Consider the following 15,204-nt stretch of genomic DNA (forward strand, 5'->3'; position numbering starts at 1 on the left):
ATATTTACAGCCAAAAGTCGAATAGGATCCCAATAAAGTGAAATCTTCATTAACATTGTTGCATTTTCAAAGTTAATTTAAAGATTTTGAAGATGTCTATTTAAGTTTAAAGAAATCTAAATTCATTTTGATGAAATTGTTAGAGATAAGATATCACGCATAATGTTGAAACAATGTGTGAGACAATATGATATGAATTAATCGACAAACAATTAAATAGAGTAATAAATAAAAGACATAAAGAATTATTAACCAAGTTCGTACGATTGTCACCTATGTCTGATGGGAAGTAAATTGGTGGAAAAAAATAAGTAATTAAAGATTTTATAAATTTAATTATTGAATTCTTGAGTTTGATTATGGCGTGTGCATTAATTTTGAAATCTTCTAAAAGTTTTTTTGTTAAGATTTTATAATCACTACTACAAAAAACACATATAATAACAATATCTTACTACGACCACGTAACCAATTGAAATAATATATGTTCATTATTCGCCTTTAATTTTATTATACTGTTAAACCACATATAATCACGATCAAAATTAATAACCGTTGTGATGTATTAAGAGTGACACGCTTCTAATCCGAACACATGCACTTTTTTTTTTGTTTTTTCGTTAGAAAAATGGTGTATTCCCTTAATTTCTACTTTTTAATAAAAACTAAACACTTTTCACCACGGTCCGGATTAACAACCATGGTAACTCGTTTTATAAACCATTAAGAAATATATTACCTATATAAGCTAACTTAATTCACTTCAAAATAAATTGTAGTCAAAGTGAAACCTTAACTTCTCTCGCCTTATCTCAATCTCTCTAAACTCCATCATAACTTTACAAAACTCTAACATAATATTTCCAACTAGTATGCATCAAAGAAAAGTATCACGAAACAAGTAATTGGCTCATATGTTATCTTCATTTTCCACGAATCTTTTTAAAGAATGGTACGTACGTGAAACATTTCATAAGTTATACATATGATTTATTGTTTTTCTTGTTGTTGTTCAAAATATTTGTCTTATTTTTCTTTTTCAAAATATACGTAAAACATTTGTATTTGTCAAACATATGGTTTATTGTTGCTAAGATGTATTTATTGGTTCTATATGGTTGTTTATGTTGAGATAAGCAAATTGTTTAAGTTATTGTTGATGTATGTCGTTGTTTTGTTAAAGTTAGTTATTGTTTATGTTAAATTAAGTTTTGTTTGTGTCATTGCAAATGTTTTTTAGGTATGTTATTGTTATGTAAAGGTATGTTGTTGTATTTTGTTGAGGTATGCTGTTTGTTTTATTTTAGATATTTTTGTTAAAGTATGTTGATGTTTTTGTTGAGGTATGTTGTATGTTTTATTTTAGATGTTTTGTTAAAGTATGTTGATGTTTTTGTTGAGGTATGTTGATGATGTTATTGTTGAGGTATTATGTGTTTGAATAGATATCTTATTGTTTATGTTATTACTTGTACATTATAACTTTCATTTCATTCAACCAGCATGTCCTACAAGATGAGTTTATTATATCGTATGTGGTTTGAGTATTTTATCAACTCCTCATTGAATATATAACCTTTAGAATTGAATTAGAAAATAATAATATGAAAAATTAAAATATGTTAAAAAACAACAACTTACATTGATAAATATTTTACGAGCTTTCTGCAACTCATTGTCTGCATCTCTCTCTTCGACGGTTATAATTTGGTTCAATACTTCTAACTCTTCAATCAACACTTTATTTTTTACTAGTTAATTTTGTAAAGTTACTAATACTTTGTAAAATGAACTAGTAGTGAAGGAAGTGTTTGTGGAAGAATTAGAAGTTATGAACCAAATTCTATCTCTTAAAGGGTGAGATGCAGATAATGGATTGTAGAAAGCTCGAAAAATATTGATTAATGTAACTTAATTTTTCATATTATTAATTTCTAATCAAATTGAAAGTTTATATGTTTATTGAATAGTTGGTGAAATAAGCATTTCACATAAGTTATAATAAACTCAAGTGAACATATGACCACAGTTGGAAGGTTGGCCCGTTGTGAAAAGTTGTACGATAAGTCTTTCACTATGGTTGGAACGGTCAACCGTGGTGAAATGTCTAAAAGTCTCTTAAAAATGCCGCCTCAGGGTATCGAACATATGACTTAAATCTTTTACTACGGTTGGAACGTTCAACCGTGGGGAAATGCCTAAAAATCTCTCAAAAATGTTGCCTCAGGGTATCGAACACATGACTTACATTTTTTACTACGGTTGGTTTCTACAACTGTAGTGATATGTTACATGCTACTGTGTGCTTACCAAACCTATAAGCCAATGGTAGTAAAGAGGGCACATACAACCACACATTTTGTTACCACGGGCCACCAACCAACCGTAGTGTAATCTTTCTCCCAACCGAGGTAAAATAGTCTTTTGTAATAGTGAATCATAATTTGATGTCAATCAATTTTTTTAATATTAGACCAACAACCATGCAATATCCACTGATTTGATCAATCACCCAACATATTGACCAAATTGATTATCTATCCATGTTTTAAAACATTATGAAAAAAAGAAAATAAAGTTTTACACACAAAAAAATACACACTTGTTACTTAATTTGTAAGCCTCAACCTTCACACCTCAAAATATATGTGTTTCTTCTATATTAAACAACATATTTTACTACGGTTGGTTTCTACAACTGTAGTGATATGTTACGTGCTACTGTGTGCTTACCAAATCTATAAGTCAATGGTAGTAAAGAGGGCACATACAACCACACATTTTGTTACCACGGGCCACCAACCAACCGTTGTGTAATCTTTCTCCCAACCGAGGTAAAATAGACTTTTTGTAATAGTGAATCATAATTTGATGTCAATCAATTTTTTTTAATATTAGACCAACAACCATGCAATATCCACTGATCTAATCAATAACCCAACATATTGACCAAATTAATTATCTATCCATGTTTTAAAACATTATGAAAAAAAGAAAATAAAGTTTTACAAAAAAAAAATACACACTTGTTACTTAATTTGTAAGCCTCAACCTTCACACCTCAAAATATATGTGTTTCTTCTATATTAAACAATAGAAAAAACTCTTTCTCAACTAAAAGAGCCATTAAAATTTCCTAAATAAATCCCCAACAAATCTAATCTAACTCCAACAAAATTAAACATAATCTAAAATAGAAGGCAATACAATTAAGAGATAACTAAATCTTTCTGAAAATATAACGAATAAAAAAGACAATGTAACTAGTCCGTCTCAACAATTTACATATTATCTTAATTAGCATCAACTATCAACCTATTAAAAATCAATTACATGAACTTTCTAAATTATCATTTCATTACAAATTATTTACATTAAGAAAATGATATTTAATTAATCAAGTAATGTTTACCTTTCACATTCTCATCTCCTATAACAACATGACATGTGTCATTCACTTTCCAACCTTCACCAAATAAATCACAATTAAATATTACATCCATTCATTATCTCTCGATTAAAATTTTAAATCTCTCACATTTCTTTTTTTCACACTTTTTCACTTTCATTAAAAAAAAATTCTCTATTTATTTATTATCACTAAAAATACTAATAATCTATTTTTTAATTTTAATAAAATTAACAATTTATTTTATCTCATGTATCACTATCAACATAATATCTATTTTTATTTTAATCATACTTTAATTTGAGAAACAAAATTCTTATTTCTAAACATTAATTTTTTTCTTTCTCTATCTTACTTTATTTTGTTTTATATGATTATTTAATATAATTAACTTTATATGATTATTATTTATTTTATAATTAAGTAAATTATTTCAAATTTTGCATTGTATCAATTTTTTTTTATATTATAGTTTATTATCAGCACAATGTATATTTTTATTTTAATCAATAATTTGCTTTGATTTAAAAGAAAAAAAATCCTTATTTCAAAATATTAAAAAAAAAATCTTTCTTCTTTGTGACATTTTTTCTTTCTTTTTATATGATTATTTAATAGAATTGCGTTTATATAATTATATTTTATTTTACAATTAAATAACTTATTTCAATTTTAAATATATAAATAAATATATTTTATATTATATCAAATAAACTTACTAGATATAATATATATTTGATTTTAATTCACTAATTATCTTAATTTAAAAGATAAAATCTTTATTTTTAAATATTAAATATTTTTTTTCTTTCATCTTACGTGTTTATTTTTTTCTTTTTATATTTTATACATCAAATTTATATAACCATACTCATTTTAAAATTAATAACTAATTTCAAATTTAAATATATATTAAATATATTTTATAACTTATTAAATAAGTTTACCCACCGCACAGTTATCTGACTAATTTTATCTATAAAAATAAATGAATTCAAATATAATAATAGTTGTAACTAAGTTATATACAATAGAAATTTGACTTCTTTAAAAAAAAAATCTCTTTCTTCTTTCTTTATCGCAGCCTGTATAAATCACATTTCACACAAGGCTGTACGGTACAAGGCGGTGCTACACTAAATAACTGCCTCCGTTCATACATCTCCGAGCAACACCTATATGTAAAGATCATGAACATGGACATAGACATAGACATGATCATGGGTATGGATGTAGTCCCCGATTTCCTACCGTTTTCCAATCACAGTCACACTACAACCACACCCACTTCCGAAGACGATAACTTAAACAACACATGGTCCCCTCTCCTCGATTTGGATTTCTTCACCGCCAACCAAGATCACTTCCACGGTTTCATTGATTCCCTCACCAACCATGAAATCAAATCCGTTGATCCAAATCTCATTATCCCTGTCTCCGAGGAGGAGGAGGAATCATCCATTGGAAACGGATCAGACACCGACCCCGATGACAGAAAAGGCCTCCGTCTTGTTCACCTCCTTATGGCCGCGGCGGAGGCTCTAACAGGCACCAACAAGAGCCACAATCTGGCTCAAGTGATATTGATTCGGCTCAAAGACTTAGTGTCTTCCACTCACGGCACCAACATGGAGAGACTCGCCGCGTATTTCACGGACGCTCTACAAACTTTACTCAACGGCACCGACTTTGCACACAACTCCACCAACCACCCCCACCTCAAGCCTTCCTCACTCACTGGACCCCATCAAACAGACCTACTCTCGGCGTTTCAGCTTCTTCAAGACATGTCCCCTTACATCAAGTTCGCTCACTTCACGGCCAACCAAGCCATCCTCGAAGCCGTTACACACGAACGTAGGGTTCACATCGTAGACTACGACATCATGGAAGGAGCCCAATGGGCTTCACTCATTCAATCACTTTCGTCACGGAAAGACGGCATCCCAGGCCCACATCTCCGCATCACGGCATTGTCTAGAAACAAGGAGCGTGGAAGTGGACGGAGATCCATTGCTACCGTTCAAGAAACCGGAAAAAGATTAACGGCGTTTGCAGCTTCCGTTGGACAGCCGTTTACTTTTCATCAATGTAGATTGGAATCAGACGAAACGTTTAGAACTTCTTCGTTGAAGCTTGTTCGTGGTGAGGCTTTGGTGTTTAACTGTGTGATGAACTTGCCTCATCTTAGTTACCGGGCTTCAGATTCCGTTGCTTCGTTTTTGAACGGTGCGAAGGAGTTGAGATCGAAGCTTGTGACGTTAGTTGAGGAGGAGGTTGGGCCCATCAATGATGCGGGCTTTGTGGGCTTGTTCATGGATTCGTTGCATCGATATTCAGCGATGTATGATTCGCTTGAGGCTGGGTTTCCGATGAATAAGTGGGCCCGGGCTTTGGTAGAGCAAGTGTTTATGGGCCCAAGGATAATTGGCTCTGTAGCGCAACTCTACATGACTGGTGAAGAGGAGGGGCAAGAGAAGGGTTCTTGGGGGGAGTGGTTGGGTGCGGAGGGGTTCAGGGGAGTTAACGTAAGCTACGGTAATCATTGCCAAGCGAAGCTGTTATTGGGTTTGTTTAATGATGGGTATAGGGTGGAGGAATTGGGGAACAATAAGTTGGTGTTAGGTTGGAAATCAAGGCGTTTACTTTCTGCTTCTATTTGGGCTTGTAACTCAGAGTCAGAATCTCATTTTTAGATGATTTCGTTTATGTTTAATTCTGAAAATTGAAATCATTTTTGTTTAATCCTGAAAATTGAAATCAAAACATAAGGTTTGATCTACTGGACCATTTTACATGTACCAAGTATTTTCAAAGTATCGTGACCATTGTCAATGTCATGCAGAAATAGAATTTCTTCAACTTGTTTGTTCTGTTTGTGTTTGTGTTTTTGTTTTTGTTCTTTCAAGATCTTGTTACATTTGACCGCTGTTTTCTCAAATGTTGTACTCTTGGTTGATTGAATGAGTGTCCTTGGTACACTAAATCACTAAATTGATTCAATGAGTGTATTATTTATTTTTTTACACATTATAGTAGATAATCTTACAATCATTGTTACTTTTCAATTTAATATCTTTAATTATTTATTCATTTATTTAATCTTTTTTTTTTAATAAATAATTAAAAATAATTATGATAAAAAGCATAATTAACTTTTGAAATGGAATTATAAATCTGTCAAAAAAAAAAAGTGAAACGCTTTTGAAATGATATATGAAGTTTCTCCAAGTATCGAACAAGAGCGAATGAACACACGGAGTTAAGAAGATGAATGTTTTATTCATAAATGCTTTAAATTTAAAAATGTTGGAAATAATAAAACTCTTATTACTAACAATTATTTAAGAATCAGGAATTGAAATCTAAAACCTAATCCAATAGTGGTTACGAATTTTAAGAAGAATTCAAGAAGGAAAAAATTATCAAGAAGTTTAATGAAGTAATTCAACTACTAAAAGATGAAGACACAAGCTAAAATCTAGAAGAATCTTTGGCAATTTCATCAACAAACTCCTATAAAACAACTATAGTAATCTCCTTCAAAAGAAAAATATAAGTAGTTGAACGATCCTTGAAGGATTCAACATCTAATAAAAGAATTTTATCTAGAAAAATATGTGAAGAGTTATATTCATCTAGTAGAATCTATGATAGAAAAAAGGAGAAACCTTGAGTCTACGAATAATAGAGATTTAACATCAAGGAGGAACCTTTAAGATTTAGCCTCGGGTAGATCCTTCGAAGAATCTTCGTTCAACGAAGAAGATGTTTGTTTAAAAGTATCCGATGAAGAAGAAGACCATGAGGAAACAAAGTTACATATAAGTAGTTGTTTAAATTAAGTGCTAAGTTAATTAAGGAAAATGATTATATTAAAAAGAGAAACATAGATCATAAGGATTATTTTGAGTTTTTAGAAAAAAAATAATGAAACACTTAAACAAGATATAACTAATATTAGAAATTAGTTGAAACCTATGAGACTTATGTCTCGATAAAACACGAAGTAACAAATTTGCATGAAATCCTGAGTAAATTTTCTAAGGGGAAATAAAACACTGACTTGATTCTATCAACTCATAGGCTTTCCTTAAATAAAATTAGATCAGAGTTTAAGTCCAATAAAACACATGGTAACGAATTAAATAGGAAGAAAGTGAATCAACCTGTTTATAAATGATTTCACTATAATAGATTTTTCCATTTAGAGCCATTTTGTTTTGATAAATTAAGAAGGGTTAAAGGTGATAACCCTATACCTCTTAGAACCATTAACACACCAGAACCCAATAAAATTTGTGTACCAAAGGTGAAATCTTAATATGTTTTGCAGGGATGCTTTGTAGCTTTACTAAAGTGTCGCATCACGCGAAAAACCGGCGGGAAAACAAGAACAACAGAGCCGCCACCGTGCGTTATTTATCCCAAAAGAGGGAAAGGAAACGCTCAGAGTAAACCTGGAAAGAACATGGTCTCGCGACCAAAGAGAATGGGTTCGGGAGTCGGTTATGCGAAGGGAAGGTATTAGCACCCCTACGCATCCGTCGTACTCGATGGGATCCACGCACAATAGAAAGGAAAAATGGTTGCTAAACACTGCTCAAACACACACACACTGGCTGAAAAGAGACAAAAGAAACAGACTGAAACTGACTCGGCAGGACATCGTATCCTGGGCCTACTTAGTCTATCAGGCATAGACATCAGAGTCGAAGTAGTTCGGACTGGGGAAACGACACATGCTCGCTAGGATATCGCATCCTATGCATACGTATCTTCTCGGACGAGAGGAGAATCAGAGCATTCGTAGCTCGGCTAACACGCACACAAACAAAACACAGGCAAAGGCAAACGTGGAGCCTGAACGCCAATCACTGGACTTATATCAGCATCCGAACCAAAACACACACAAAGAGGCAAACGTGGAGCCTGAATGCCAATAGCTGGGCTTACATCAGCATCCGAACCAAACACACGCACACTGGAACCTAACTGCCACTCGATGGACTTACATCAGCTTCCAAGCACACCATAACGCAACAAGTTAATAGGGAGTCGGGGACTCGAGCCTATAACTGTCAAGCACACACTCAAACAGACAGACAACAAATTGCTAAGGAGTCAGGCACTCGAGCCTAGCAACTGTCAAACAACACACACAAAAAAGAAAAAGGGCGCCCGGAGAGATCAGCTCAATCTCCTGCCTACATACTTCATCTGGTATGAAGATCAGGGCGATGTAGTTCCCCTACGCAGGGACAAGGATCTAGCCTAACCAGATAACAGAGGGAGACACAACTAGGGAGACTACGACTCGAGCCTAGATGTTATCATGCAAAATCATCCCTAAGTTAAGGTTTCTAGCTAATTGGCACAGGGAGTCAGCCTATCCTAAACATGACTTGCACAGGAAGCAAGCCACACACACACTTAACTTGCACAGGAAGCAAGCCAAGCAGAACCTACTTGCACAGGAAGCAAGTCTAAACTAAACCTAACTTGCACAGGAAGCAAGTCAAACAAACCTAACTTGCACAGGAAGCAAGTCAAACAATCCTAACTTGCACAGGAAGCAAGTCAAACAATCCTAAAAGCACAGATAGCACACACTATACACAATCAAGTGGCTCAAACAAGGGTTAGGTTTTAGTCGAGGGGTCATATCAACCTCAACAAACAAACCTCTGGAACTGGGTGGATATGCTCTTAACCTTGCCATTGAGGGGCTAAGGTGAAGCAGATGAAAAGTGAGTGAAGATGAGACTTCACAGCTCTTATCACTGGCCTGGGAGAGCTTAAGACAAGAACGTGTGGGTTCAGAAAGTGGGAACCCTTCTACACATTTAAAACTGACTCAACTGTACAATTGTACAAGATCTTGGGTTTGTATCTGCAATGCATCAACACAGCGATGTGAGCAAAGCAGATGACACACAGAATAGCAGGGGATAGGTTGCTTATCCCTTGGGTTCTGCCAATTGCCTCTTCACTTAGGAGGACTTTGACTCTATGCAAGGACAAAATTAAGCATACACAAACATTGCCTCTTAAGGAGGACTTCAGACAGTTGCCTGGCCAAGTAACAGGCCAGGTCTTCCAGACTACATGAAGATTAGAAATATACCTCAATGCAAATTGCTTATATAAGCAAAGCAAAGCAAAAGTTCACAAGGAACTGAGCAACTAAAGTACCTGAAACCAGTCAAGCACAGTTAGTATACAAGTCAAAGTTAAATCAAATGAAACAGATATCAACCAGTCAACTCAAGCAAGTGAATGTGCAAGGCACAAGGCTCAAGGCATGTGAGCCAAGCCACCTACAAAACAAACAAGTTAGACAATGATATTTAAGCAAGCTTAATCAAAAAGAATTTGATCTCATTGGTCATTTGTTGGTCAACCTGAAAACATGAGCTCAAAGGTGAGTAACAGGACCACTAGGACAAGCCTAGGGTCAAAAGAGAATGAAAAAGTCAAAACAGCAAATGGCAAGTGTCCAAAATCATGTTCAAACAATTAAGAAACACAACCAATTGGATCCACATTCATATCAGTCATTATCATCATTTCATGAACAAATTAGGTCAAAGTATGGCAAACAGAAGCTCATAGAAGTCAACAGCAAGACTTGAATCAAAACCAATCATAAACAATTCCAAAAATCATCAAATAAATCATGATCAAACACAACCCACAGCATGGTAAGCACACCAAATTTCATCTCATTTGGACAAGTGGAAGGCAGTCAATGAAAATCAGAAAGTCAAAGCAATCTTGAACATGCTCAATGAAGTCAACCAAACATGCATCAACTTAGAAAAATCATAAGTCAGAGATGGTGTATGATAAATGAATGGGACTAAAACCATGGCAAAGATGGGGATGTCTAGTTATCTCATGTAAAATTTCATGTCCATCTAATAAAGTATGAGAATTTCACAAATGAAATGGGAACAAGTGTCACAAAAGGTCAACATATGGCTAACCAGGGGAGAAAATCTCAAACAATTAGGAAATGCCACAAATAATTCCAAGAAAATTCACATGTAAACTAGACATACAAGAGTAGGTTCATGCAAAAGATCAGATCAATTGGAGGTCAAGAAGCATGGTAATGAAAATCATGAAGTTGGACATTAATGGTGTGACACAAATTGTCACACCCTAATTCAAAAAATCATAACTCACAAACCAGATAAGATAAATTCACAAACTCTATACCAAAATCACCATGAGTGTGTCTAGTTTAAGCACAAAAAATTTGGGAGCCATTGGATAAAGTATCACCATTTCACAATTGATTTGGCAAAGTGTACAAAATATGGTCTCATGAACAAAACCCTAGCACCATTTAAAAACCAACCATCCAAAAATTCTGGAAAAAATGTGATAAAAAAGTAGAGATCATGATGAAGATAATGCAAAAATTCCCATTAAATTTGGATTAAAAATGAACAGGTTATGATTTTTGAAAGATGAAGATCACAAATGAAATAAAAATGGAAAAATAAATGGATTAATTGATTTATTAATGACCGGATGGCATTCTTGTAATTCCTTGGATCACTTATTGGAACACGGTCGTTTTGGCCACGAAAATGAAATGTTTTCATTGGCCAGGCGCTTCCAAGGCATGCAACACGTGAAACAAGCAGACAAAAATCTGGAAAAACATGGTTTTAGGGTTTACTGTAGCAGTATGGAGCTCCCTCATCTTCCCAATTCGATTCCACAAATTTTTTCCAGAAATTACAATTAAATATACAGACATGATCAGCACGGCAAGGCAAACAAGAATCCATCAACCATTTTCATTAAAACCTTGTATGTATCGTGAATCGAGCACAAACATAAATCAACATCAAACTTGTTTTCAGCATAACTCGAGCAACAGTCAATCATTTTCAAAAACAAACACACCACGAGACTCAGCATGGAGAGACCTACCAGAAACATCTCATGGTTTTTGAAATAGAGAGGGTCGAAATCTTACCTATTTTTGAAGCAGAAGGAGAAACAGTGTGGTTTTGGTCCTCTTGGCCTGAAATAGATGCTCCAAAGGTCTTCCAATGATAGATGATGATTGCTGTTTGGCTCAGGAATGTTGGAAAATGCTCAAATCATGGACTGTCATGGATGATGCTGTGCAAAAACCAGTGCTGCTAGATGCTGCTACAAGTGGAAAATGATGATTGCCATGAGTTTAGAAAGGTGTTTGGATGATGTACCAACAATCTCCAGGTCCAGTTCTTTGGAGTTTCTTTTACTGGTTTTTAGAAATGCACAAAGGTGAGGTTTTTTAGAATGAGTGAATCAAGGTTTCTTGCTGCAGCTAGTAGTGTTCTTATTTGACAGAAAATGATGACAACATATTGTACCAAGCCAGGCAAGGTTTTGTCTCTTTGGAAGTTTTTTTGGATTGGTTTTTGAAAATGCACCAAATGTGATTTTTTGAGAGAATGAGAGAACCAATGTTTTTTCTGTTGGTTATGCTGGCTGCAGCTGGTTTTCCATGACAGAAAATGAGGTAAAAATCTTCTGTTTTTGATGTACAAGGCATGGTCCATGGATTTGTGGGATAGGTTTGGTGAAACTTGTACTTTCTTCCCAAAATTCAAGCAAACTAGGCATGGCTTCATGTACTGCACAAGAATGGGCTTGCAACAAGTTTTAAATGCATTTTCAGAACATGTTTGATTGATAGAATTGGTTAGAAATGATTATTTTCAAAAGTCAACCATTGGTCAAACTTGAATTTAAATGAGACAAGTCAAAAAATGCCATTTTGATTGACAAGGTTTTGGTACATGAAAGTTACATTTTTGGAAAGAGGGGATCAAATGTGACTTGTAGGAAAAAACCCCACCCAAATTGGCCAAATGGTTTGAGAGATATGGCCTTTTGAAGTTCAAGAATTTCTGAAATCGATTCGATCATAACTTGCCAACCATACATGGGAATTGAGAGTTCTTGGACTTTTTGGAAATGGGAGAACAAGATCTTCAACTTTCATGTTGGGCAAAAATTCATTTGAAGCTTGTATCATGATGTAAGTTTGAGGATCAAGACTTTCCATTTTTGGTAAGTTTCAGTTACAGGTCCAGTTTCCATTTTTGGAAATTTCTGATCTGGCTTCAAATTCTTCCATGATTGTGTTTGACATGATATATGAGGACTATATGGACATGAATGAGACCCCTCAAACCAATTTCCATCATCAAATCACTGATTAGATGGACAGTTGACCAACAGTTGACTTTTCTAGGGTTTTGGATGACTGAACCTCTTCTGATGAATTCCAAACCCTAATTCCTTGAGAACTTGACTTCAAATGATGTCCCAAGACATATGAACTCTTGATTAATGAGCATGGTGTCCAAATTCCACAAGAATGGCCACCATCCACTGCTTTGACTGACTGTTGACTGTCTAGGGTTCTTTGCCTGACTGTGCATGAACTGATGACTTCTGAACATCCAATCTTTGACCAAAACACTTCAAATGGATCTCCAAGTCATGTGAACATGTTGGACCAACCCTGGGGCCTTGGCTCAATGAGAATTGTGCTTGCTTGCTTGACTGACTGATCTCCTGATCAGTTTGACCTAATTCCTTGATTGGCTTGTACTTGAGGCAAAAGAGGCAATGCAATGCTATGCAATGGACCATGATATGCTATGACCTAATATGAAAATGTATGTATAATGATAGGTGCAAATTTGAGGTGCTACATAAAGCCTTAAGGCATATTGAATAAAGTTGTGCAAAACTAGTGTATACCTAAGAGTATACAATGTTTTTTATTCTGATATTGAGCTGATGATCCTTGGAAATTGCTAATGATGTATATCAATGATCGTGATTAAAGAAAGTGTTTGTTAAGAATTGTCTCAACATCCCTGATCAATGATGATCAACTAACCTCTTATTAGGTTGAGAAAATAAGTATGTAATGAACATATCTATCTCGTGGTCTAACTAGCTCTCGAAACCCATAATCCATATAGAAGGATGTATGGCATTATGTTGTCATTCCCTCAAAAGGGAGAGTTTTATCAAGATTATTTGGTAATCAAGGTAGTACCATACTTAAAGGTTGAATAATCAAAGATATCTGATTAAACTTTTAAATAAGTGCATTTAATATTCAATCATGCGTTAAATATATCTCCACTAATACAATATATGAGTTTTCTAGTTTTTTTTCAAGAAAGGGGTCTTAACATATTGGTCAGAGGTGCAAATGGAAATAAGTCAAAGAACAAATTTAACACAAGACCTAAAGGACCAAAAAATTACTCTTGGACTAAGATGATCCTCACTCATATATATATATATATATATATATATATATATATATATATATATATATATATATAAGATCATATTAAAATTTATATTCTAAAATTATTATATTAAAAAAATTATGAATCCTGATTGCTATTACTTAGTAGGTTTATAAACAAAATGATTTCACATTTTATTGAAAAAATATATTTATTGCAACTGTGAAAAAGTGTTGTTGGAGTATAGAAACCGTTGTTGTAGCCTTTGAACAAAAAATTAAGATATGAATCTATTAGAATGATTTCGAATTCACTACGACCACTAACTGTTGTCATATTCTATAAAACACCAATTCCCTAAAATACTTCAATTGCAACAATTTTAATCTGAGAAAGGAGTACAACTGTTGGAAATCATTTTTCTCTAAAGAAAACTAAAACAAAAGTTTTCCACAAGACGTTGTCATTAGGTACAAAGACCGTTGCAAAAGGATAACGAAACCCCTAGGTGTGGCACGATCTGAAAATCGTTTTCATGGCTTTTTTAGATTTTAAAACGTTTTTCTTGCGTTGTCATAGAGTTAAAATGTTGTAATGCACATATTTTCTTTATCTTAATTTTCCGCTGGATATCCAAATGTTTTTAAAATGATCCTTGGAAGATCGCTAATTATGTATATCAATGATCATGATTAAAGAAAGCGTTGGTTCAGGATTGTCTCAACCTCTTATTAGGTTGAGAAAATAAGTATGTTGTGAACATATATATCTCGTGGTCTAACTAACTCTCGCAACCAACCATCCATATAGAAGGACGTATGACATTATGTTGTCATTCCCTCGAAATGGGGAGTTTTATCAAGATTATTAGGTAATCAAGGTAGTACAATATTTAAAGGTTGAATAATGAAAAATATCTGATTAAACTTTTAAATAAGTGTATTTAATATTCAATCATCCTTTAAAAATATCTTCACTAATACAATATATGAGTTTTCTAGTGTTTGTCAAGAAAGGATCCTAACATATTGGCCAAATATGCAAAAAGAAATAAGTCAAAAAACAAATTTAACACAATGCCTAAAGGACCAAAAAATTACTCTTCGAGTAAGATGAACATATTGATTCTGAACTTCTTCCTTGATCTTCACTGCCAAAAAATTACTCTTAGGTACAGGCACAATATTGGCCACCCATTGAGGATACGTAGAAGTCATTAGAAACCCCGCATCAATTTGCTTCTGAACTTCTTCCTTGATTTTCACTGCCATATCAGGATGAGTTCTTCTGAGCTTCTGCTTCACAGGCACGCACTCAAGCTTCAAAGGCAGGAAATGTTGCACAATATCTGTATCCAGACCAGGCATGTCTTCATATGACCAGGCAAAGACGTCAACATATTCTCGTAGCAACTCAATCAACTCCCTCTTAACAGATTCTTCCAGGATTGCCCCAATCTTCACTTCTCGCACACAATCTTCAGACCCCAAGTTGACTGTTTCCAGA

The 15,204-nt window shown here is 34.0% G+C and overlaps 1 protein-coding gene across 1 annotated transcript; it reads left to right on the forward strand.

The window, feature by feature from the left end:
* Nucleotides 1-4,437: 4,437 nt before the first annotated feature.
* LOC127118902 (protein NODULATION SIGNALING PATHWAY 2) lies at nt 4,438-6,282 on the forward strand. The gene has a single exon (XM_051049140.1). It carries the CDS (start codon nt 4,600-4,602, stop codon nt 6,103-6,105), a length of 1,506 nt encoding a protein of 501 aa, XP_050905097.1. The 5' UTR covers nt 4,438-4,599; the 3' UTR covers nt 6,106-6,282.
* The last annotated feature ends 8,922 nt before the right edge of the window (nt 6,283-15,204 follow it).

This window comes from Lathyrus oleraceus, chromosome 2 (assembly GCF_024323335.1).
Source record: "Lathyrus oleraceus cultivar Zhongwan6 chromosome 2, CAAS_Psat_ZW6_1.0, whole genome shotgun sequence".
Lineage (NCBI taxonomy): Eukaryota > Viridiplantae > Streptophyta > Magnoliopsida > Fabales > Fabaceae > Lathyrus > Lathyrus oleraceus.

What these genes read in the sequence shown, in the direction of transcription:
- LOC127118902 (XM_051049140.1), top strand. Translation starts at nt 4,600, where the DNA reads ATGAACATGGACATAGACATAGACATGATCATGGGTATGGATGTAGTC.